Source organism: Camellia sinensis, chromosome 15, assembly GCF_055761805.1.
Source record: "Camellia sinensis isolate YWXY chromosome 15, ASM5576180v1, whole genome shotgun sequence".
Lineage (NCBI taxonomy): Eukaryota > Viridiplantae > Streptophyta > Magnoliopsida > Ericales > Theaceae > Camellia > Camellia sinensis.
This window is the reverse complement of record NC_138975.1, coordinates 113,171,081-113,197,247: the sequence shown is the minus strand read 5'-3', so window position 1 is coordinate 113,197,247 and position 26,167 is coordinate 113,171,081. Positions and strand designations below refer to the sequence as shown.

Below are 26,167 nucleotides of genomic sequence, written 5' to 3'. Positions count from 1 at the left end.
GTGGAGGATAGTCGTGATTGTTGCAGACAATGCATGATGATTAGGTAAACTGAAACTAATCAATGAAATGTGTCATGGAACGTGACGGTTAATTGAATACATTAATTGTATGTATTGTGTGATTGTATATAGAACCAATGTGTTTATATACGTTATGTGTAGAGGAGGAGATAGGGGATGTACTCCGCGGTTTAGGGGAAGATAGGGGATGTACCTCTAAACCGGATAGGTATTTGGAGGAGATAGGGGATGAACTCCGTAGACAGAGCTCATATGCTTGTCTAGAGAAGTGAAGATAGAGCTCATATGCTTATCTTTGTGAAGTGTGGATACAGCTTGTATGCTTATCTGTGGATATTGTTGATATACATATCTGTTGAGAATGTGGATATAGCTTTTATGCTTATCTGAACGTGAGATATAGTTTTTATACATATCTGTGGAAATAATGATAGAGCTAGCATGCTTATCTGTTGAAAAGGGAAAATGAAAAGTAATTGGGACTTGTAAGTCGTTGACATAAATATGTAATTTATGTGATTGTATCAGTGTTGACCAACTATCAATTGCTAATGTTTTAGTCATTGTCCATGGTTGGTTTAGTGTATTTCTACTGGGCTGTGGCTCACCCTATATGGGAACATCATTTTCAGGTACAGGAAGCATGCCACCTCCAAGGACATAGCTGGGAGGCTAGTGGCGGGCATAGTTTTGTTGTTGTACTTTTGATGTATTACATGTAATTTCAAGCCAAGGGCTTAATGTGTAAATGAGTTAGAACTCTTTGTTGTAACCAAGTGTTAACTTGGAAAGCTGTAAGCCCGTAGGGCATTTTGTTATGAGGTTAACATGTAATACTTATGTAATGGAACTCTAAAGAATGAAAGAATGTGGTTAGTTCATATGTAAATGTATGTCCTATTAGATGGGTTTATTGTTATTATTTTGAGGGCGTTACAACTTGGTATCAGAGCGTACCGGGTTCGAATACTTTGGGTACGTGGGAAGTGATTAGGATCACAATGGGTTTGTCTCGCTTGATAGAGACTTAGATGTGGTATAGATGTGGTATCATATGCTATGTGCTTAAGTGATAACATGTTTATGTGACTGTGTGGGTATGGGATTTAATTTCTGGGATGTTGATTGGATCCTTGAGTTTCTGGAAGTCTTGTTGGAAAAGCACTTGATCAATGCTGTTTCTAACCGGAACTCTAGTAACGTCTTGGGACTATCATTATCCGGAAATGAAATTCGTAAGTGCTTATGTGTTTATGTGCTTATGTGGAGTGAATTACACTTGTCCATGCATTAGGACGTGAGTGTTTAGTTTCGGCACACCTATGAATGTGCTAACGTTCTGTGTTACCTTTATTAGGATGTCAGGACGAGGAAGAGGTGCTAAGCGTGGTAGACCTGCGAGGCAGGAAGTACCGTCACAGGGTGAGATTCCGGCAGTGCAGGAGGGAGTGGGGCAGGCCAATGTGGCCGAACCAGTGGGTCAGCAGGCTATGGGTGCCTTGGCCAGAGAGATAGCAGGAGCTTTGGGTATTCTTAGAGCTGGGAATCAGGCAGCTGAGGCTGGGCCTTCTTTCTTGAAGAGGGAGTTCTTCCGGTGTAATCCGGACGAGTTTATCGGGGATCCTAAAGAGCCGCTTAAGGCAGAGGAATGGCTCGAACAGACAACGAAGACGTTTGAGATGCTTGGCATCGAGGATGGAGCACTGAAAGTGACCTTGGCATCCTTCCAGCTGAAGGGAGATGCGGGTCAATGGTGGAAGTACGAGAAAGCTCGTGTTGGTGGTACTTGGGAGGCGTTTATAAATGCTTTTCAGGAGAGGTTTTTGTCTGCAGTAGCTAGGGAGAAGCTGAGGGATCAGTTTAGCCGGCTTAATCAGCAGGGCTTGTCAGTGGCCGAGTTTGAGGCTACCTTTACTAGTCTGTCCAGGTTTGCACCTGAACTGGTGGCGTCTGAGGAACGCCGTTGCTATGAGTTTGAGCGGAAGTTGAGGCGGGGCCTCAAGTTGAGAGTTGGTGGGTCCTATATCCGGGAGTATAGACACCTAGTAGATGCTGCAGCTCATATGGAGCTTATGATGCAGGAGGAGGATGAGGGGCAGAGAGGCTCCAAGAGGAGCCAAGATAGTCAGAGTGATGGCAGGAGGCAGAGGGGTTCTAACCCTCAGCAGTCGCAGGGTGGTGTTGCTAGATCGACCTTCCCAGTGCCGAGTGCAGGCTCCGGGAGAGGTGGTCAGGGGGATTTTACCTGTTACAAGTGTGGCCAGCTGGGTCACAAGGTTTCTGTTTGCCCGCAGAAGGGTGGAGGTCAGAAAGCTGCTTCTTCTTCAGCTAGACCGCAGAGTCAGAGTTTGGGTAGGGGGCAGCTCTTGACTTGTTATCAGTGTGGACAACCTGGGCACATGAAAAGGTTTTGCCCACAGTTGAGTGCCACTTCGGGAGCGTCTGGTTCTAGGCAGACGCAGGGTTTTCAGCCAGCTCAGTCTGTGCAGGCCTCGAGGGCCAATCCGGGAGTTTCGTCATCCCAGTCTGTGCAGCAGTCTTTTGCTCCGAGAGGTGAGCAGGTAGACCAGGGGCCTACGGGACGCGTGTATGCTGTTACCGCGCAGGATTTAGTACCGGCTCCATCAGTAGTGAGAGGTACTTTTCTGTTTTGCAACTCGGTTGCTAATGTGTTGATAGACACGGGTGCATCTCATTCTTTTGTATCTGCTGCATTTGCATCTGTTTTGGAATTGGAGTTAGCACAGTTAGCATCTCCTATTTGTGTGGTATCGCCTTTGGGTGGTGAGTTGATCCTGAAACAGGGTGTTAGAGGATGTGATATAGAGGTCGCCGACTATAGGCTTCCTTTTCCGTTTGTTGTCATGCCCATGAAGGGTTTTGATGTTATTTTGGGTATGGACTGGCTATCGTCATACCGGGCTGTTATTGATTGCTACCGCCAGAGGGTCACGTTATGTACCTTGAGCGGGGAGTGGTTCCATTTCTTGGGAGACCGGGTTGGTAGTGTTTTGCCACCGGGGTATGATTCGCGAGGGCGAAGTGAACTTAGTAGTCTACTTGCTAGCCTTGAGAGTAGCGAGTGTGTTGAGACTCAGAGTGTGTTGCCAAGGGTGGTTTGTGAGTATTCGGATGTCTTTCCCGAAGATCTTGTTAGTTTGCCACCTCACCGAGAGATAGAGTTCTCTATTGATTTAGTGCCTGGTACGGCGCCGATTTCTATGGCACCTTACCGTTTTGCTCCAGCAGAGTTGGTTGAGTTGAAAGTTCAGCTCCAGGAATTGCTAGATAAGGGTTTTGTTCGCCCTAGTGTTTCGCCGTGGGGAGCACCGGCCCTCTTTGTTAAAAAGAAAGATGGTGCCTTGAGACTGTGTATTGACTATCGAAAGTTGAATCGGGCTACGGTTAAGAATAAGTATCCTATGCCCCGTATAGATGATTTGTTTGACCAGTTGAAGGGTTCCCGTTGTTTCTCTAAGATAGACTTGAGATCGGGTTACCATCAGTTGAGGGTCAGGGAGGAAGATATTCCTAAGACGGCATTCCGTACGCGGTATGGCCATTATGAGTTTCTGGTGATGCCATTTGGGCTTACCAATGCACCGGCAGTCTTTATGGACTTGATGAACCAGATTTTCCGGGAGTTCTTAGACCGATTTGTGGTCGTCTTCGTGGACGACATTCTTATCTATTCGCCTACTGATGAGGAGCACGAGGAACACTTGAGAGTGGTGCTTGAATTGCTTAGAGCCCATAGGCTATATGCCAAGTTTGGGAAGTGTGAGTTCTGGCTGGGGAAAGTCCAATTCTTAGGCCACGTGGTATCCGGGGAAGGGGTGTCTGTTGATACATCCAAGGTTGAGGCAGTGCAAGATTGGGCACAGCCTAAGAGTGTGTTTGAGATCCGCAGTTTTCTGGGATTGGCTGGGTATTACCGTCGGTTTGTGAAAGATTTCTCCAGGTTAGCGTCACCGTTGACTAGACTGACTCGGAAGGGAGTCAAGTTTGAGTGGAGTGAGACTTGTGAAAAGTCGTTCCAAGAGCTGAAAGTTAGATTGACCACCGCTCCGGTGTTGATTATTCCGGAAAGAGGGTTGGGTTATGCGGTTTATTGTGATGCCTCACGAGAGGGTTTGGGTTGTGTGTTGATGCAAGAGGGGAAAGTGGTAGCTTATGGCTCACGTCAGTTGAAAATACATGAGAAGAATTACCCCACACACGACCTAGAACTAGCGGCTGTGATCTTTGCCTTGAAAATCTGGAGGCACTACCTTTATGGTGAGAAGTTCGAGGTGTTCTCGGACCACAAGAGTTTGAAGTATCTGTTTACACAGAGAGACTTGAATCTGAGGCAGAGGAGATGGATGGAGTTCATCGAGGATTATGACTTTGAGTTGCATTATCATCCGGGAAAGGCCAATGTTGTGGCCGATGCCCTTAGTAGGAAATCTATTAGTGATGTAGCTTGTATAGCCATCCGGGAATGAGAGATGTTGGGAGCACTTGGCGAGTTTGATTTGCTACTGGGCGAATCTGTTGAGGCTGCAGCTTTGTTTTCTGTTGTTGCGCAGCCTACACTTTTGATTAGAGTGTTAGAGGCACAGAGAGGTGACCTTGAGGTAGAATCCCTCCGAGAGAAGATCTCCAGTGGGAAAGTTGAGAAGGGTTTGACGGTGTATCCCGACCTGAGTGTGAGATACCGAGACCGTTTGTTTGTACCGGAGGCTTGTCGTGAGGAAGTACTCCGAGGGTTTCACCATTCGCGCCTTGCGGTGCATCCGGGAGGTACTAAGATGTATCAGGATTTGGGTCGCCAGTTTTGGTGGCGGGGTATGAAGAGAGATGTGGCTGTTTTCGTATCGAAGTGCCTTACTTGCCAGCAACTGAAGGCCGAGCATCAGAGGCCAGCGGGTTTGTTGCAACCCTTGCCTATTGCCGAGTGGAAATGGGAGCATGTCACTATGGACTTCGTTATAGGTCTTCCGAGGACTCAGCGGGGTAGTGATGCTATTTGGGTGGTTGTAGACCGGTTGACTAAGTCGGCGCACTTTATTTCTATGCGCGTGAGAGATTCGGTAGATCATCTTGCCGATTTGTATATTCGGGACGTAGTGAGATTGCACGGGGTCCCAGTGACGATCGTCTCAGATAGAGATCCTCGTTTTACTGCTAGGTTGTGGCAGAGTTTGCAGAGTGCCTTGGGCACTAAGTTGACCTTTAGTACGGCTTATCATCCTCAGACTGACGGGCAGTCCGAGCGTACTATTCAGATCCTCGAGGATATGCTTCGGGGTTGTGTCCTGGACTTCTGTGGGACGTGGGAGAGGCACTTGCCATTGGTAGAGTTTGCCTACAACAACAGTTTTCAGTCTAGCATCGGTATGGCACCGTTTGAGGCCTTGTATGGCCGACCGTGTAGGTCTCCAGTTTGTTGGGCCGAGGTAGGTGATGCACCTTTGTTGGGTCCGGAGTTGGTTAGGGAGACGACGGAGAAAGTTGAGCTTATCCGTAGGAGGCTTGTTACAGCCCAGAGTCGACAAAAGAGTTATGCCGACCGTAGGAGGAGGCCTTTGGCGTTTAAGGTAGGTGATCATGTCTTTCTGAAGATATCACCTAGGCGAGGCTTGATGAGGTTTGGGAAGAGTGGGAAGTTATCCCCTCGGTTTATTGGTCCTTTTGAGATCCTTGAGAGGATAGGTGAGGTTGCTTATCGGTTAGCCTTACCGCCGCAGTTGTCCGGAGTACATGACGTGTTTCATGTGAGTATGCTTCGGAAGTATGAGCCAGATCCATCACATGTGTTGGATTGGACCGATTTAGAGGTAGATGAGGATGCCTCGTATGAGGAGAGACCGGTTCGGGTCTTGGATAGGCGGGATCAGGTCCTGCGTGGCAAGACCATTCCTTTGGTGAAAGTCTTGTGGAAACATCACGGAGTGGAGGAAGCCACTTGGGAACGTGAGTTGGAAGTCCGAGAGAAATATCCGGACTTGTTTATTGATATGTAATTTTGTATTTAAATTTTACATTTTGTTGAACTTAAGAGCTTTTATATATGTCTTAAGTTGTGAAACATTGAAAATGTTTTGGTTATTAGAAGTATGTTTGGAACTTGCCTCATATGGAAGTTGAATGTAACATTATAGGTGTTAAGTATATTGTTGACATTGGAAAGTTAGTGCATAATGTTGATGCATGTTAATAATACATATGTTGTTTACATATTGTGATATGTCTCTTGTTAAAGGGATGGGATGACCGGTAATGGGTCGAATTGTTGAATGTTAAATTGTAACATTGTTCAAAATGGAGGAAAACCTGTTTTTGAAAACTTGTGTTTAATTTCGGGGACGAAATTCTTTAAGGGGGGGAGGTTATAGCGATCCCGGGTTTACCCTTGTTGTACAGTGATCCGGACATGTGTCCGTGAATGTTGGTAGTTGTTTATTTTCTAGTTTGCATCCTCTTTACTTTGTATTTTGGGATATGGGATGTGTTGGGCAGGTTTGTTACAGGTTGGTTGTGCTTGGGAGCCTAGTGTTGCTGCCCAGATTTTTGGTCCTTCGCTCGAGCGAGGAGTTTGTCGCTCGAGCGAGAGTAGTGTTGCCCCGGTTCTGGACCTGAGAGTTGTAGTTTCTGGCTCGAGCGAGCTTTTCGTGGCTCGAGCGGTCTGGGTTTTTCTTCGCTCGATCGAGAACTTCTTGGCTCGAGCGAGAGTTTTCTGTGTCTGGTCGCTCGAGCGACCAATCCTTCGCTCGAGCGAGGGTGTTTTATATAAGCGGACAGCAGCGTCTAAAACATCACTTTTTCAGTCCTTTTCTTTGATTAAACCCTAAATCCGACACCCTCTCTCTCTAAACTTGCTCTCTCTCTAAGATTTGATCTCCCTAGGGTGTGAATCTAGCCTAGGGCCTTTGTTAAAAAGATAGAGGGCGTTGAGAGCTTCGATTTAATCTGAAAAAGTTTGGATTTGGAGCAAGTTGATCTTGGAGTCTTCATCTCCTTTTGGGCTAAAACTTCAAGGTAGGGATAACCTACTCCTCTCTATGGGTTTTGTCTTTAAATTTTGGTATTTTGAGATGTTGGGCTTGGTTTGGTAATTTTGTAAAAGTTTGGGGCTTTTGTGTAATTTTACAAAAGTTGGGGTTTTATTCATAATAAACCTAGATGCATGTTTGGCATAGAAAAATGGAATGATTGTTGAATCATTGATAAAAATGGAACCTAAGGGTTGAAATGTTAATTATGGGAATTGACCTAATTACATTGTTTAATTAATTGGGATAATGAATTGAGAAGAATGAGGAATGAAATGTTGATTGAATATCCATTGTGCGTTTATTTTCTGTTTAGAAATAACTGCTTGGGGCTATCGGTGGAGGATAGTCGTGATTGTTGCAGACAATGCATGATGATTAGGTAAACTGAAACTAATCAATGAAATGTGTCATGGAACGTGACGGTTAATTGAATACATTAATTGTATGTATTGTGTGATTGTATATAGAACCAATGTGTTTATATACGTTATGTGTAGAGGAGGAGATAGGGGATGTACTCCGCGGTTTAGGGGAAGATAGGGGATGTACCTCTAAACCGGATAGGTATTTGGAGGAGATAGGGGATGAACTCCGTAGACAGAGCTCATATGCTTGTCTAGAGAAGTGAAGATAGAGCTCATATGCTTATCTTTGTGAAGTGTGGATACAGCTTGTATGCTTATCTGTGGATATTGTTGATATACATATCTGTTGAGAATGTGGATATAGCTTTTATGCTTATCTGAACGTGAGATATAGTTTTTATACATATCTGTGGAAATAATGATAGAGCTAGCATGCTTATCTGTTGAAAAGGGAAAATGAAAAGTAATTGGGACTTGTAAGTCGTTGACATAAATATGTAATTTATGTGATTGTATCAGTGTTGACCAACTATCAATTGCTAATGTTTTAGTCATTGTCCATGGTTGGTTTAGTGTATTTCTACTGGGCTGTGGCTCACCCTATATGGGAACATCATTTTCAGGTACAGGAAGCATGCCACCTCCAAGGACATAGCTGGGAGGCTAGTGGCGGGCATAGTTTTGTTGTTGTACTTTTGATGTATTACATGTAATTTCAAGCCAAGGGCTTAATGTGTAAACGAGTTAGAACTCTTTGTTGTAACCAAGTGTTAACTTGGAAAGCTGTAAGCCCGTAGGGCATTTTGTTATGAGGTTAACATGTAATACTTATGTAATGGAACTCTAAAGAATGAAAGAATGTGGTTAGTTTATATGTAAATGTATGTCCTATTAGATGGGTTTATTGTTATTATTTTGAGGGCGTTACAATTTTTGGACACCATACACAGTGAGTGCATGCATTCATTGATTACAAATTGGTGTCTCATGTTGAAATTGCCACCTATGAAAGAACAAAGTTTCTACTCATGGCTTACACCAAACATGATTGGTATGTATATTGCCCAAATCAAATTGGTGCTTCTTGATTCGAGTTGATCACTTTGAAGCACTCATATTGAATTTAAAGCACATGTCTTTAGTGTAGTGTCCCTTCGAAGCACTTCGTTGGTGCTGTTGTTGTATTCAAAGCACTTTATTACTCACATTAGTTCTATGCTTGGTTCAGCTATTCAAAAATTCAAATAAACATCATTTTTAAAAAGCCGCGGGGGTAATGTTGACACCATAAATAGTAATATTATTATTACTATTACTATTACTATTGTTGCAGGACACGTGACACTTTTTTGATCAATCAGGAGTTAAGAGAAGTTACGAAGTTAGTGATGTTGCATAGTGGAACATGAAAGACAAGGTGGAAGAAGTTAAAGCACATATGAAGAATATGATTGACAAAGTGACTTGGTGGAAGACATGGAAGGATATGTGGCATTGTGGGAATGAAGATGGAAGAGCGGGTAGTTTTAGGTGGTTATTGGATAGTTATTACTGGAAGTTTTTTCCTATAAATAGCCATTAATGGCTACATTTATCAAGTTCAGATCCAGAAACCAGTTTATTTCTACTTTATTTTCTAATTTTTTACTTTCTTGTACTGCACTTCGATTTCTTAGGAGTAGATTTAAAGTAGTCTGTTGCTGTAATCTCCTTCGAAGCTGAGAAAGTGCAAAGGTACTATTGTAAACTCTTGTTTACTAAATAAAAGTTAATTTCTAACACTGTCTCTCCCTATTTCTATTACTTTTATTGTTACTTATTCTAAATTTTCTCCTAAAAAGCCACCAGTAAAATTCCTCTTCGTTGAGGCTAAAAGAACTTTGAAACAATTGTCTGGTTAATTAGTTGGCATTTATTATTTCTATAAGGACTCATTGATCCTTGTTGGCACGCTTGAATTACACTTTTTTACCTTCGAAAGCCAAAACAGCCAACACCTTGTCACCACCATTTTGCTAAACCCCTAAAATCACTTATATTCGTATATAAAATATTAAAGTTGGATAATTTACATTTTTTACATATTTTTAAATTGAGTAATGTTAGAATTATCATATTTGGATATTATATGATGTGACATCTTACATGGGACTAATTGCATCATATTTATATTTTGTAAAATCTAATCAATCAAAATTAGTTTAAATAAAAAAAATTACATTGAATAATGAAATTTAAAAAAAAAAAAAGAAGGAAGAAGCATACCAATAACTCTAATATTCAAAGCGGCCCTTAGTTAAACCCGTTGATCTTCTCACTCTATTTAGTGTTTGTTTGGGAAGTTGGCTATTTTAATTGGATATTTTAGTTTTTGGCTATTTACAGCTCGTTTGGGAAGCAGGGTTTGGGATTTTTTTTGGCTAAAATAGCCACAAAAAACAAAATAGGCTTTTTAGTCTAATAAGACAAAACATCACATTCAACCCATAGTCATTACATTCTCTCTCTCACAAAAAGCCAAAAAAGCCAAGTCCTCCCAAACTAGACTTTTTAGCCCTAGGCTAAAATAGCCAAAAAAGTCAACCCACAAGTAAGCTAAAATTTTTGTGTTTGGGAAGATTATTGATTTTTTTTTTATGGTTGGATGTGATATTTTTGAGAGAAAAAGTGAAATGATTGTGGATTTGATGTGACATTTTATCTTATTAACTATTTTACTCTATTTTCTCTTTTTGTAGATTTTAGCCAAAAAAATAGCCTAACCTCACTTGCCAAACATGGCCTTAGTATGAGTTGACCATATCCGCTAACCACATTAAATCTTGTTTTAAGAGGTTGAACCAATTTAACATTTGATCAATCTTAAAGCCATTATTTGAATTTGACCATGACACTATATATTATTTTTAATTTGTATTTAATATATTTTTAAATGTTCTCACTATTAAAAGCTAAATTTATATATAAAACAATTTAATTGAGATAGTCCACAGGTATACATTTTTTTATCTGTGGTTCATCGAAAATGTATCAAATCATTCTAATGGTCAAAACATAAACCTCAATATTTATAGTTTTTGATAATTTGAGCCAAAATGCCTACATGACGTATAATAAGATTGGGGCTTGCCTCCAGTCCACCATCTGGACTTGAGAGTCCAATCTGGCCCATTGAGCAATTTTGGGCTCCTTTTCGATAATCTAAACCGTTTACATTTTAAGATTTGTTAAATACATTATTCTTGTAAAAAAATCACGTCGATCAGATAACGGATACTATGTATTCGGATCACTTTATTATAAACCGTTAATTTTCTGACCGTCCATTTTTTTTCAGACAAAAGTGATCCGAATGCATAACATCTGTCATCCAATTAGCGTGATTTTTTACAGGAATAATGTAATCAATAAATTCTAAAATGTGAATGGCTCAGATTATCGAAAAGGGGTCATAAAAGTGAGCCCAATGGGCTAAACTTGGTCGGATTGTTCCAGATCTAGACTAGAGACCGTTTAGGCCCTTTAATAAGCATAATCTATACTTTAAATAAAAAAATATATTTGTATACTATGTGAATATAGATTTGTTTTTTGTTTGTTGATAAATTTATAAATCTTTGATAGTTACTAATAAATAATTTAAAAAATTAACATGATGCATCCTCAATTTGTATGGTATAACCTTATTGATAAAAATATTTTTTATTTCAAAATTTACACATAATCAAATAGTTCATCAAATAAAATTATGTCATATGTTATAAAATTTAAAATTTATATATTTTTTTATTCAAATAGTTGAATCTAAAGTGTAGGAGTGTGCCCCAAAAAAAAAATCAAAACATTATGAAAATTTTATTTAAGAATTTTCGAATTAGATTTGGCTTAATTATTTTGAACGTTAACCTATAGTGTTTTTTAATATTGCATTTTAATTAAAAAAAATTAAAAATTAGTTAGGAATTTGACAAGGCTCATCTAAATATTCTAAAATTTTGAATTAGATATGATTTAGATTATGCAATATATGGATAAATTTAAATTAAAAAAAAAATTGAAATGCTTAATAGTATATAGAAATAATAGACAGTTTTGAATTAAATATGAATAAAATTTCATGCTAAACTTATCTTTTAAATTTTTTAAATTTCATATGATTTAGATGTGATTACAATTTTATTTTGGAATTTCATATAAATATTTTCAAATTTTAAATCATATGGGATGGATTAATTAATAGTTTTATTATATGTGTATTTCTTAATCAAAATCATAAAATTGACAGTTTTATATTAGTTTTGGAGTTCTCTTAATTTTTTCTTGTGAATTTTTATGAGAGAGAATAGATTTTGACAAATATAGAGATTGTTTTATCTTTCCTTTTAAGAAGCATAAATCATGGTGTAATTAAAATTTTTGTGATTATTGATTTAATGGGCTAACCAATAGTGTTTTTAAAAATTATAGAAAAAATTAGTTAAGAGTTTTGGCCCTTTCCCCACTCTGAAGTGGGCAAGGCCACAGCCTAGCCTAAGCTCCTTCCCTTACTCATAAGTGGGCCGAGCTAGAGACTCAACCTTGGTCATTTCCTTACTCCAGAGTGGGCAAGACCATGGGCCAAGCCCTAGCACCCATCTCCACTCCGAAGTAAGTACTCAATGACTTAAACTTCAAGACTCTTACTCACTCTAAAGTGAGTTAAAATGAGTTGATCTCTAATGGATCAACAAATGCCATGTGAGTGAAGGGTGCGTGGTGCCCGTGAGTAAAGGAACCGTTCAACAGAGTCTCCGCCTTCCTCCAATGAGAAGTGACCTTGCTAAATGACTGAGTGTCAGGTGACAGAAAGAGAAACTTGATGAGCAAATTAAGCATTCCCTATAAAAGGTAACCTCACCCCACCTCTTTACAAAGGATCCGAATTTATTTTACACTCTCTCTTTACACTCGTCTTCCCTACCTTCTCTCTGGCTTGACTTTACTATTAGAGGGGTTTTTAACCAAACCCCCGGTCAAACAAGCTCACCATTCGTTACTTATGCAGGTCTTCATCCCTCGGAGCACGGTGGTTCATCCATGAGGCTCGTACACTCTCTACATTGTGGAATTGAGTCCGCACAACAAATGACACTTTATTATTGTCATGGGTAACATGATCACAGACGTTTTCTACCCCCTACTACCACTGCGATAAATAAAAAAATTTGATAACTGCACTTATCCAAGATATGACAGCCTTCCAGACAAATTGAAATTCACATAGGACAAAAGCACAACTTCAGATCAAAGTAGAAGTTAACATAAAATAGAAAAGAATCTGATTTTGCTGCAAAAAAAAATCCCCATTTATCATCAGTCCTTCAAGCCAAGATAAGAAAGAATAATGATCGCTGCTTCTGTTCACTGAAGAAAGGAATAATTTAAAATAGTTCTGATACTATTCTAAAATTTATTGCTGGTTAAATGACAAGATTATTCACAAATCTAGGAAATTATTCTGAAGGAGGCTTGTAAGAACATTTAAGAAGTTAACTTTATTTTTCTTTTCTTTTTTTAAAAAAAGGATGAAAAAAAAAAAAAGAAAAGCATTCCTATACGCATTCCTTCTCCCAAAAAAGAAATGAAAGTCCACATACACATTCCACCAAACCAAAAGGAAGATTCCTCTTCTCGCCATGGCACAAATGCGAAAGCGGCATAAGGCCAATAATTTAGGGCAGCTTGACGCACAAATGGAGCTGCACGCTCCCCTGTTTCTAAGAAGAAAATGGCTTTAACCTGTTATCCAGAATTAAAAAATCAATCAAGGACGTTAATAGAACGTGGCAGTGTCATGAAAGAAGGAACACATGCCTTACATATCACCATGTTGTAAAGTATCAAATTGGATGTTTGTTTTTAGTCATCTTTTTTTTTTTTTTTTTTTAGTTTTGCAGTCCATCTTTTTTCTGAAAACTTAATTTTAAAAAAATATATATAAATAAATAAAATTCCACAGGTGTTTGGGATTGACCATTGACGTTTTAAGCTTTTTTTGTTGACTTTTCTTTCTTTTCTTTTCTTTTTTTTTGCTTTTTACATTCTTTTATGATATATAAATTCAAAAAATAATAATTTTTTAAATACAAAATGATATATAAATTCAAAAAATAATAATTTTTTAAATACAAATTAAAATAAAAAATAATGATGATTTTTGTAATTAGATGTTAAACTAGGCCTAATAATTTTTCCACACCGACTTTCAAAGCTTTGAAAGGAGGAAATTCTATTTCCACACACCTATTTATCTTTATGCACATCATTTCTCAATACATACAATGAATAATTTGATTATTAATTATTTTATCTCAACTCTCTTTCCACACACTTCTTCAAAATTGTAGACCAACAGTTGACCCTTATTTTGCTTCCACGCAGTGAAGACCCACCACCTCAACCCTCCATTGAAGACCCTTCATTGCATTGTTGAAGGTGAGTATTTTTTATTTTCGATTTTGTAAGTAGGCATTTTCTCTGATAATAGTAATATCGGCAGTTGTGAATCGTCGGTATCAGAGAGATCGGTGGTTTACAGAACTCTGTTTGGGAAGAGTCAAAGTGCTTTGCAGTGGAAAAGTTTCATTGACACCGTAAAGATGAAATCGATGAGACGGTTTACCACCATTCCATTGATGTCTAGGTATAATATTTCGAAGAAGAATTTGATAAAGAAATTTTTTTTTGGGGGGGGGGGGGCATGCCCAAACCATCATGAAGGAACTTCAATCGAACTGAGCTCATTGTTGCAACCGATTATTTCAGCTTCAGTAACAGATTTTATTTTGTTTCTTTCTCTGTTTTTATCATTTTGGTTTTACAGTACTCTGTTTTTAATGGTTCAAGGGAGAGAAGTTCTTGGGCACCCTTGTTTTTGATAGAACATTAAATGGATTGAACAAAAATCCAAATCCTAATAAAAAATCAAGATATGTTTAACTCTGTAAGAGAGAGATGTTTTGTTGAGGATGAATACATGAGGGTCCTCTAGTACCTATAAATTGATTGGTACTTGCCTAGAATAAATTCGATGTTACATTTGCATTTCTTTGACTATTTGTTCTTCGTACATAATTTTGTGGATGATATTACTTTAGTTTAGGTTTTAATGCAATTGAGTTGTATGATTGATTAATGTCGTCATCTGTCTTTTTGTTTTGTTTTTGTATATCTATCAAAATAATAATTCAAAGCCATTTGGAATTGGGATAAAAGATAAAACCTTCAAAATCGAAAAGGAAAATACACTAAAAAATTATAGAGTGTGTAGCAAGTAATGGACAATATACAAAGTAAGAAATAATGAAAGAAAGGATAAACAATAAAGAAATTAGGATTTAAGAAATTTTTTTACTCAAAAGATGTGTAATGAGATTTTTTTTTTATAAAAAAAATGTGTATAATTTTTTTTTTGATATAATATTATGAGTGTATTTTAATGTCCATTATAATAATTTTATTTTAAAATATAATTATCATTCAAATAATAATTTATTAAATATATGTACAGAACTAAATATGTGTGTAAAAATAGAATTTTCCTTTCAAGTGGAAGGAAAGTATGTGGTAACCACATGTTCTCAACGCGTGAACCCAGTCCCATTGTCCCGCGTTGGGTTGGGTCCCATCTCATATGTTGATTTGTGAATCACATCGTCCTGCGTTGAATCACCTTTTCGTTTGTGGTACGTAATAACAAATTATATATATACTTTTAAAAAAAATAACAATGGTAGGTAGCTCAAAATTTTGTGGCTCAAATCACTTAAAACGACGTCGTTTTGACAGATTTTGAGTATAAAACGATGTCGTTTTGACAGATTTGAGCTATTTGAGCCACAAAATTTTGAGCTACCAAACATTTTCCTAAAAAAAATTGACACTCAAATTCTATGATCCAAATCATTCTAGAGTATTATGTATATATTATTAATAAAATAAATTAAATTAATTTAATAATTGTAATTTTTTATATTATATAATTATTTATGAAAAAATAAATGCTAAATATATATTCAAAATTTAATCGTCTATTTTATTTTTTGAGTAAATTACAACTACACTCTTGACATTTGCTTAAAATATAGATTGTTTCATATGGTTTTGAAAATTATATCTCACTCTTTCAAGTTTCTAATCACACAATTTATTACCATTTTTATTAATAAATCATCAAGTCAATTAATAGTTTTTAATAATTTATAAATATATTTCAATTAATTATTTAAATAATTTTATTGTTGTATCTGAGCATAATTAGAAATTTTATTTTTTTCATTCATTCTCTTAAATTAAAAAAAAAATTAAAAAAATAATATTTGTAATTTTTTAAATTATAAGGACAAATTATATTTTAAATAAACTTAAGAAGTGTATTTATATTTTACCTTTTATTTTTAAAGATAAATAGGACAAAATTAAAAAAAGAAAAAAGAAAAAGGAATAGATAATGTACTTTCCATAAATCAGCTCCACCACAAAATTGTGCAACCCCTACTATTTCTAAGAACTGTGTCTCAATTAATCAATGTCTCTCTCTCTCTCTCTCTCTCTCTTCAGTCTCTACACTCACCCCACATCCCAACCCCTTCTCCAACCTTCATCCTAGGTTACCACCTACTCTTTAAACCCAGATTTTGTTGGAGTGGGTTTGAATTCAATTGAAGTAGCACAGTTTCATAATGGAAGTGCCTGTTGTGTCCTTCATTGTCAACAGACTTGGAGTTTTGTTAACTGAAGAAGCAAAATTCTTATACGGAGTAAGCGACCAAGTTGGACAAATCCAAGTCGAGTTGAATCGAATGCAATGCTTCTTACAAGATGCAGATTATGCAATACAATCTGATCTTGTAGATGCGAGGGTCAACAACTGGCTTGCGGAAATCAGAAAACTTGCTTATGAAACTGAAGACATCCTCGAAACTTTTGTCATCCAAGTTTCATCCAAAAAGAACAAAAAGGGTTTCCAAAGCACCCTCAAAAGATTCGCTTGCATCTTCAATGAATGGATAGACGTTCACAGGGTCGGAAGTGAGCTCGGTGCCATTAAAAACAAGATCACTGACCTCACCGCTAGTTTACATACTTACGGCTTGAAAAGTATAGGTGAGTTATTTCTTTAAATTTAAGTTTTTATTTATTTATTTGTTAATAATTTCAATTATTGTTATATTTTTATTTGAAGTATATTTTTTTTCTCTTTTGAGATATATTCCATTACTCTTTCGTGTAACATAATCAATTTTAGGAAAGAATAATATTTTATATTTTAATTTTTCAGGAAAATTTAGGAGAAATTAAAAAGACATCTCTCTACAAGTTTGTGTAAAAATTTAAGGATAACAACAATTTGATTGCTAGTTAAAATTCTTGAAATTTGAAATCTGAAAAGAGTGCTGCTATTAGCACCTACCTTTCTTCTTTGGATCCCCATCTCTTTTATTTTTTTTAATTTCAATTTTATCCAAATATAAAATTACATTTTTACCCTCATCCCTAACATTCTAACCCTAATCTCTCAAATCCTAACCCTAACCCTAATTTCTCAAACCCTAATCCACCAACCTTTTCACCACCATCTCCACCCGCAACCCCTCTCTCTCTCTGTCTCTCCTCTCATCCACTAATCTTCGAGATCCAAGGCATTCGCATTCAAATCAATTACTACCATTATTAACATTATGGAATAGCATATGATAGATACATATAGATATGTATAGATAAAGACAGAAAATAAATTTGGGCGTATTAGAGAGAAAGAGAGAGAGAGATATGATGTGGAGAGCGTCGTGTATTTTTTTGAAACAAAGTCTGTCATCGGCGATTCAATACAAGCCGAAGCCGTCGTTAGGGCTAAAGGCGTTGTGTTGGGATGCTAATGGAGGCGGCGGAAGTGGTGGTAGTGATGTGGTCAGAGGAGGAAGAGGAGCGAATAATAATAGTATGTCTTTTGTGGAGGTGAAGAAACTGATAAAATTGGTGAATGTGGAAGTGTTGAAGATAAAATGTTGAACATGAACTAGATCTGAAACACACACACACACAAAGGGAAGAGGAAGGGGTCGCGGTGGTCGGAGGTTATGGAAGAGTGGTTGCTGGTAGGGGAGGTGGTGGGAGGTCGCCGAAGGGATGGGACTGCCAGCGGTAGAAAATCGTAGAAAAACAATTGGGGTCAAAAACATGAGGGGTATAGATGGTATTAAGGTGGCGGTTTAAAGAAAAAAGGGATGAGATTCATTTTGTTGGATGGGGTTCAAAGAAATGGGAGGTCTAAAGTAAAGAAGTAGGTACTAATAGCAGTTCTCATCTTAAAATAATAATGACAATTTTAACATTTATAGTCCAAAATGCCCTTATGATCTTAAAAATCCTAATTTTTCTCATAACGTGGTTTCTCTCTCGTGTGACCTTTTTACGTTGTTGAAGTGATTTCAAAATTTTAAAATTTAATAATTTTTTATTCATATCTCAATTTTTTGTAAAATATATATTTTTAGAAATTTCAATGATTGGTCATCGAAATTTCACTGACTAACCGAAATTTTCCTGACCTGTCTTAGGTCAATAAAATTTCGTTATCTTTTTTTTTTTTTTTTTGAAATTTTATATTCATCATGGATCGTGTTTTACGGATCTTTATAAAACAATTCAAAAAATACAAATTTTATAAATGGAAAAAAGATTTAGATCAAAAGTTATATAATTTTGAAATTTTAAAAGGAGTTACAAAAGTAATAGTTGATACTTGAAGCGGTATAGTGAGAGTATTTTTGTCACAGTATATCTTGGAGGACCTATGTTACTAAAAAAAAAAAAAAAAAAAACTTGTGTTATCCTTATCCTTCTAAAAAAATATTACTAGAAATCATAAATAAAAAATCCCGTAAATTTATAGAAACATATAAAAATACTATTTCACAATTTTAACCTCCACTTTTTTTAATATATATTTTATAAAGGATGTATTATTATATGGTGAAAAATGATTCAAAAAATAGAATTTTTACATACAAAATTCATACAAATTATGTGACACTGTTTTTTTTGGACCATAAAATAAGTGTTTTTTCCCTCTTCAAAATGAAAGAATCACAAAAGAAAAAGAAAAAAAAATCATTTTATGTGAGCTTTTTACATGAAAATTCTATTTGTAAAACGTAATTATTGAATACCAACCGTTAGAAAGGCTAAACTAATATTGCTATAGGTGAAGGCATAAGAAGTTTGGCAGTTGAAAAGCAACAAGAATTGAGGCAATCATATCAGCATGTTGTTGAAGAGGATTTTGTTGGGTTTGAGGAAGACTTGAACAAGGTTGTGAAACATTTGGTGCAAGTTGATGACTATACTCCTAGTCGAGTTGTCTCCATTTGCGGCATGGGTGGTTTGGGGAAGACCACTCTGGCTAAAAAAGTATATCATCACAAAAATATCCAGAGTCACTTTCATGGTTTGGTATGGGTATGCATATCTCAACAGTATCAAACAAGAGACATTCTGCAAGAAATCTTCATCAATCTTGTTCCAGAGAGGAAGGAAGATGTTGTTAGGATGGCAAATAAAGAGTTGTTTGAGCAACTTTATAAAATCCAGCAAAGGAAAAGATGCTTAGTTGTACTGGATGATATTTGGTCAATAGAGGCTTGGAAGAGCCTGAAACCGGCCTTCCCAAATGGAAACACGGACAGCAAAATATTGCTAACGACTCGTAATAAAACATTGCCTGCACAGATAGATCCATATTGTATCTTCCATGAACCACAGTGTTTAAATAACGAGGAAAGTTGGGATCTACTTCAAAAGAAATCATTACTAAGAAGAAATGGTAGAGGTAATATTAATTAGTCCACATTGCTATATATTTTGATACAAATTAAATTATTTCAATGTTAGTTTTCACATCATCTGTGTGATCTATTATCATCTAAAAAGATTAATGACCCATGGGTAGAAATTTGGGAAAGATGGAAAATACTTTAGCTCTACTGGCCATAGGGCCGTACCAAATGTATTTAGAATATTCATTTTACAAAAACTACATAAAATTGAAAACTTTCAAGGAATTACTTTCCAGTGGGATAGAAAATAAAATTTTACATAAACATGTTTGCACCTCTGTACTTTTTTACTTGCATCTCATCACATAATCACTTGCACCCCCGTATTTTTATAATTTTTTTTTCTTTATCCCATTGTGTTGTAATTCCCCCAAGTTTCAATAGTTGGAATAGGGAAGGACTCGTACAAAAGGAAAAAAAAAAATCAAATTAATCACTATTCAAAATCACATGATCCATAGTTGTTTTCTAAAAATAGATAGTATATGATCTTAGTATTATGTGGTTATAAATATATGATGAATTACGATTTTTTTTCATAGTTAATTTACTTGATAAATCTTAATATAAATTATTCAAATAATCGAAATAGACCCAAATTGTCCCACACGACGGGTTATGACAGCATTCCCAGTACACCAACAACTCAATGAATATCATACATATAGAAACATAAAATTTATACAAATATGTATAGGGTAAACTATCAATAAGTCCTAATAGTTGGACTTAATTTCCATCAAGTCCAACTAAAAATAAGTCCTAGTAAAATAAGTCCTAGTAAAATCGTCGCTAAAAATAATTTTTTGTGACAATTTTTTGCAAATTATTATTTTTTTTTTTTGGTCACAATTTTTATAAATTATCGCTAAAACTTACAGTTATTGACATTTTTTTAAGATGAATTTTTCAAACTGTCACTGAAAGTTGAAAATTAGTAACCTTTTTTGTGGCAATTTTTAAAATTGTCATTAAAACTTATATCTAGCGATATTTTTTGTGACAAAATTTTTAAACTGTTGCTGAAAATTAACACCTACTAGGATATATATATATATATATATATACAGATATATGATGTGACATATTTAAGTCTTCTCATTTTAGATTTGGATGGGTCATGCTATATGCAAGTTTATGACATTTGTAATTTTGATTATCAAAAATGTCTTAACTAGATTATTTTCAATTATAATTAAAAAAAAAAATGAGTCATAACTAAACACCACAGAAGGTATAACTAAAGATATTTTAAATCATATCTAAAATAATGTCATAATCAATATCACAATGAATCATAAATAATATAACAATAAATTATAACCAAATCATAACCAACAATACAATAGTTTATAAATATCACAAAAATTATAGACCTCGAAAGTAGCACTTCCCCCCATTTGGAGTGGCCTTTATTTCAAAAATACAACTACCATATCATTCTGATTAAATATTTTGTAAATTAATGATAAAATAGCATTTCCATCCCCCAAAAAAAAATGTGGTCCAAGCATTTCACTTAGAAAGAAAAGCTACTTCTTTTATGTAATTTACTAATCTAAAAGACCGGAACATAATTGGATGCAAAAAAATTTAGTGTTAAGTATAATAACATCTCGTGAACTAGTATTGAATATTAGTATCCTCTTAAACTACAAAATTGTATAGTTAAACCTTTTAATTTTAAAATATCATACAAATATCTCTATTTAGAATTATTAGATACATCCAGAGTATCATGTTGTCTACATGATATACTCTCGGTCAATGAGAAACCGCAATAAAAACTAAATAGTCATCATTTGTCTCTTAACTATCCCCACAAAGATGAGTTAACATGTTCCATTCATAAAAGTTTTTGCTATGCAATTAATATGAAACACCATGTTGACAATGACACATAATACTCCAAGACTAGTCACTAATTATTGATTAAAATTTGAATGACGTAAGTCATGTATGATAACTTTGTAATACTAGCTTGAAGAATGGAATCTAAAAGGAAGGTTAGAGGTACATACATCACTCTTTTTATTTTTTTTATTCATCTTTTTGTAAAAAATTAAAAATTGATTAAAATAATAAATTCTCAAACGGGGCCATAGTTTACTTCTTGGCTCCTTAACATCACTCCCTTTGCACCAAATGCATGCATGAATTTGAGCTTTTTCTTCTTTGTTGATATAGAACTTTTGATTGAAAAGATGCAAGTATCAATGTAAACAGTGCTGACTTTGAGGCAAAGTTGAGGGCGCGGCTGTTTTGGACCCCAAAAATTGGTTGAAAAAAAACCATCCCTTAAATAGAAACAAAAAATCTTGTTGATGTAGTAAATTATTTAAAATTAACGGATGATTATTTTCCAAATATATGGTTTGTGTATAGAATGTTATTGACTATCCCTGTGACAGTTGTTTCTGAAGAAATAAATTTTCTAAGATTGAAATTGATTAAATCTTACTTTTGGTCAACTTTGTCACAAGAATGATTTAATGGATTTGATTGTTAAATTGAATTATGCAAGTTTGATTAGGGTTCGTTTGGAAAGTGGGTTGGCCTTTTGGCTCTTTGAATTTTTAGTTATTTTAGCCTGGGTTTAAAAAGCCTCATTTAGGAAGGGTTTTTTTAGCTTTTTTGACTTTTTGTGAGAGAAAGAATGTAATGATTACGGGTTGGATATGATGTTTTGTCTTATTGAGCTAAAAAATCTATTTTGCCTTTTTGTGGCTAAAATAGCCCCAAACCCAACCCAACCCAACCCAACCCAACCCTTCTTCCCAAACAAAGCCTTAGTAATTTTACAACTACTAATTTGAGTTTTATACTAGAGAATACGAAAGTTGAAAAAATTTAAATAAAATTTAAATTACCAACCGATTTTATTTTGCACAAAAAAAAAAGTTTAAAAATCAATCCATATTACAAGCTCACTTTAGAATTATCTATCTATATATGTATAAGAGTCCCATGTTAAAAAACTTGATTTGGGTCTCAAAAAAGTCGGCAAATTTTCATTTTTTATTGCTTATTCACGCATGCATTCATTAGAATTTTCATTTTTTTTATAGACTCTAGACAATAATCTATTTTTGTTGTTTTTAAATTTTGCATTTTGTTATTTTCGTAGACTCTGGAGTGCTTGACACAAATATGGAGGTAATAGGGAGGAAAATGGTCAAGCTGTGTGCTGGTTTACCGTTAGCAATCATTGTGCTTGGTGGACTTTTGGCAACAAAGCATACATTAAGGGAATGGGAGGTTGTATACCAAAATGTCCGTTCGCATAAATGGAATGACGACCCCATACAACATGACAATGTAGTATCAAAGGTGTTGGCTTTAAGCTACCATGACTTGCCTTATCAATTGAAGCCATGTTTTCTATATTTTGGTCACTTTCCAGAGGATTATGGGATAAGTCCTGAAAGACTATATCACTTGTGGATAGGTGACGGTATAATTGTAGATGATGATAGAGTGGGAGATGAAACAATAATGGATGTGGCAAAACGTTACTTGGGTGCGCTTGCACAGAGGTGCATGGTTCAAGTAGAAGTAGAGGAGTATACTCAAAGGATCAATTATTGCCGCATTCATGACCTTATGTTGGAGTTGTGTTTATCAAAGGCAAAAATGAATGATTTTCTTGGGATCATTCATCTCCAACGCGAAACTGATCTAGCTAATTGCTTTTCCACCACATCAACAACTACTGCTCCTAAAATACGCAAACTTGCAATTCATTTGAATAGGGATGTCAAAAGAGTTGTCCTCTCTGAATTGGAGACAACTAAACATCTAAAATCCATATTGTTCTGCAATTCAAGGAGTGTCCACGAGGAGTCTTCAATAGAGTTGAACTCCCATTTGAAATACTTCAAATTGCTTAGGAATTTGGATCTTGAAGAATTTAAGTTTGATGAAAAGTCAGTCGAATTAATAGGCAACCTAATTAGCTTGAGGTACTTGAGGTTTAGAGGTTGTTTGATACCGAAATGGCATTCATCTATCTGCAAGTTGAAACACCTGCAAACCTTGGATTTACAATTTTGCAAGTTCAACTCAGGTGAAGTGATAGTCATACATGGAATGGAACAATTGAGGCATTTGTATATTCCGTTGAATTTCAATGTTAAATTAAAATTTGATGGGTTGAGCAACCTCGAAACATTAGGAGGGTTTAACACAGGGTCTTGTGATGTCAATGATCTGTGTAAATTGATCAATCTTCGGCAACTAGAAGATGCAACTTTCTGGAAGATGCACAATCAGGACTTAGCGGCTTTCATCAACTACCTAAGCGTCGGTGCCGACCACCTACGACAAACATCCTTATCAATTGTTGAATTTTGCAAAGAAGAAGAAGAAGACTTGACTCTTCTCAAACAACTCTTAGGGTGTCACCATCTTTACAGATTGAGTATTCGTGGAATTATTCCCGAGTTACCAGAGTACTGCCAGGGTTTCTCTCCCAACCTCATCGAGTTAACGTTGGTGGGATGTGAACTTGAAGAAGACCCTATGCCAACATTGGAGAGGCTACCTAACCTACAATATCTCTATTTAGGTAATTGTGCCTTTGTGGGGGACAAAATGGTTTGCTCCACTAATGGTTTACCCCAACTCAAAACCCTACATCTCTTTAATTTGGAGCACTTAAAGGAGTGGGAGGTGGAAAAAGGAGCCATGCCCAATCTCTCTGCTTTAGAAATTGTTTTTTGCAGAGGACTAGAAATGGTTCCAGAGGGACTGAGATTCATTGCGACCCTCCAACAATTTACAACAAAGGATATGAGCGAAAATTTCAATAACAAGCTTCGAAGGGTCAATGGTGAAGAAGGAGAAGAGTTTTACAAAGTGCAACATGTGTCTTCCCTCGACATTTGGTAAATTTCTTAATTCTGGATAATCCTTTCTTTCACAAGAGACGAAACAACTATTGGGTCGTTTCTTTCACATCCCCCTCATTAATTCTCATCATAAAATTTGTTAATGCATATATCTCTCTTTGCTTTTTTGCCTTCATATTGGTTTAGGGGTGGACAAATTATCATAGAATCAAAAAAACTAAACCAAACCGAAATTATTGGGTTGGTTTGGTTTTTTTTTTTGAATACTTTGGTTTAGTTTTGAGTCTTCAATTTTTGGATTAATTTTTTGTTTAGGTTCTATCTATCTCGAACAAACCTGATAACCAAATCTATATATTTATTTATATTATAAGATTCAATCTATATCGGCATGTGTTTACCTAATTGGTCTATTCTAATGAACTTGATTACAACTAATCATTTCTCACTATTTATTTTGATTTTCAGTTGATATTGAGAAGCATAAGAAGAAGAATGGGAAGTGGAAGAAGAAAATACTGGAAGGTAGAGTTGGAATTTACAGTACTTAATTTTATTTTATTAGTTGTGTTACTGGATTTGATTTATTTTGGTTGTATTAAAACTTGAGTTGGACTTCACTATACTATTCACAACTGTTGGCTTGTATTAAACAATATTTATTTATGTTTGTGTTAAATTTAAATATTAAAGACTTGTTTATTTTAATTATTTGGTTCAAGTGCACGATTCATTTAAATATGTTTTAAATTTAATATCAATTCAAACCAAACTGGCCCCTCTATTGGTTCATATCCATAAAAAAAATTAATACGAGACTTGAGTAATAAAAGTTGAGATTTTTTATAATAGATCCCCTACAATAAGATTTTTTTTATAAGAAAACAAACGAGCCCATAAGTTTTATTGTGAGGAGAACGACACATGCAACAAACCCAACCCAATTACTGAATAAATAATTTTATTTTTTAAACTTTTAAATACTAATTTTTGATTTAAAATTTTATTTTTTGAAAGTAATTTTTGGAATACTCTCATCAAAATCCATTTAGTAAGAGTTCGTATTGAATATGCAATATTAAAGAAAATGTTATTTATTTTTCGAACAATGAAATTTTTATTATCTATTTCATATTAAAAATTAAAAATCCAAAATTAAGTGCTACAAAATGAAAAACCATATTTCATTGTTTGTAGATTAGAAAGAAATTTCACTGTCTATTGACATCAAATAGAAAATTTTAAACTAGAGGGATAAAATGCAAAATTAGCATTGGTTGCTAAAAAAATTTCGATAAAAAGAGGTATCACGCTCACTATCAGGTACAAACTTTTGTTATGTATAGTGTCTTTTTCTTTTTTGTTTTATTTCGTCCTATGCTCATGTGTTTTAGAGAGAATATCATTAAAGAACTAAACGAAAATTTTTATATTTTTGAATTACCAATGCACATGCAATGCATATGCCATATGACCCTTCTAACAGATAAATTAGCACTCAATTGAACGTAGTAAATCAAAATTTCAAATGTAAAAACAATTTGTTACATGTGGACATTTTGGTGAAGATCATGAAAGGAGGATATTTATTTTTTTAAACTGTATTTAGATCATGAACTTAAGTGGTATTTAGAAAAGACAATAAAAAACTCGATAAAATGTACATGAAATATAACTACATTTCACTTATTTTCACCCACATTTTTCTCTTTCTCCCTTCAATTCTATAATCTAAACACAGCCTTAATATTTTAACGAGACTCAATGGAAACACCCATGTCCAACCCTTCCTACTCAGAAAGTTTTGGGTGCTAGATATCATCTTGCCAAATCTGTAATGCCCCCAAAATAATACTATAAAGATAACTCATATGCGGATTTAAATATGAGAAACAACATACTTTCATACATCAGAGTTTATTATTTAACAAACAGTTAAATGCCATGTAGGCTTATAACTTTCCAAGTCATTGCTTGGTTACACATATTGAATCCCACTCATTACATCTTAAGCC

The 26,167-nt window shown here is 35.4% G+C and overlaps 1 protein-coding gene across 1 annotated transcript; it reads left to right on the top strand.

Moving 5' to 3' along the window:
• The first annotated feature begins 15,938 nt into the window (after positions 1-15,938).
• On the top strand, positions 15,939-24,860 carry LOC114277152 (putative disease resistance protein At1g50180). The gene is made up of 4 exons (XM_028219008.2): positions 15,939-16,570; positions 18,672-19,295; positions 22,430-24,188; positions 24,621-24,860. Exons 1-4 carry the CDS (start codon positions 16,147-16,149, stop codon positions 24,622-24,624), a joined length of 2,811 nt encoding a protein of 936 aa, XP_028074809.2. The 5' UTR covers positions 15,939-16,146; the 3' UTR covers positions 24,625-24,860.
• The last annotated feature ends 1,307 nt before the right edge of the window (positions 24,861-26,167 follow it).

Coding starts and splice junctions, on each gene's coding strand:
- LOC114277152 (XM_028219008.2), top strand. CDS start 16,147: ATGGAAGTGCCTGTTGTGTCCTTCATTGTCAACAGACTTGGAGTTTTG. Junction 16,571..18,671: donor TTACGGCTTGAAAAGTATAG/GTGAGTTATTTC, acceptor ATATTGCTATAG/GTGAAGGCATAAGAAGTTTG. Junction 19,296..22,429: donor ACTAAGAAGAAATGGTAGAG/GTAATATTAATT, acceptor TTATTTTCGTAG/ACTCTGGAGTGCTTGACACA.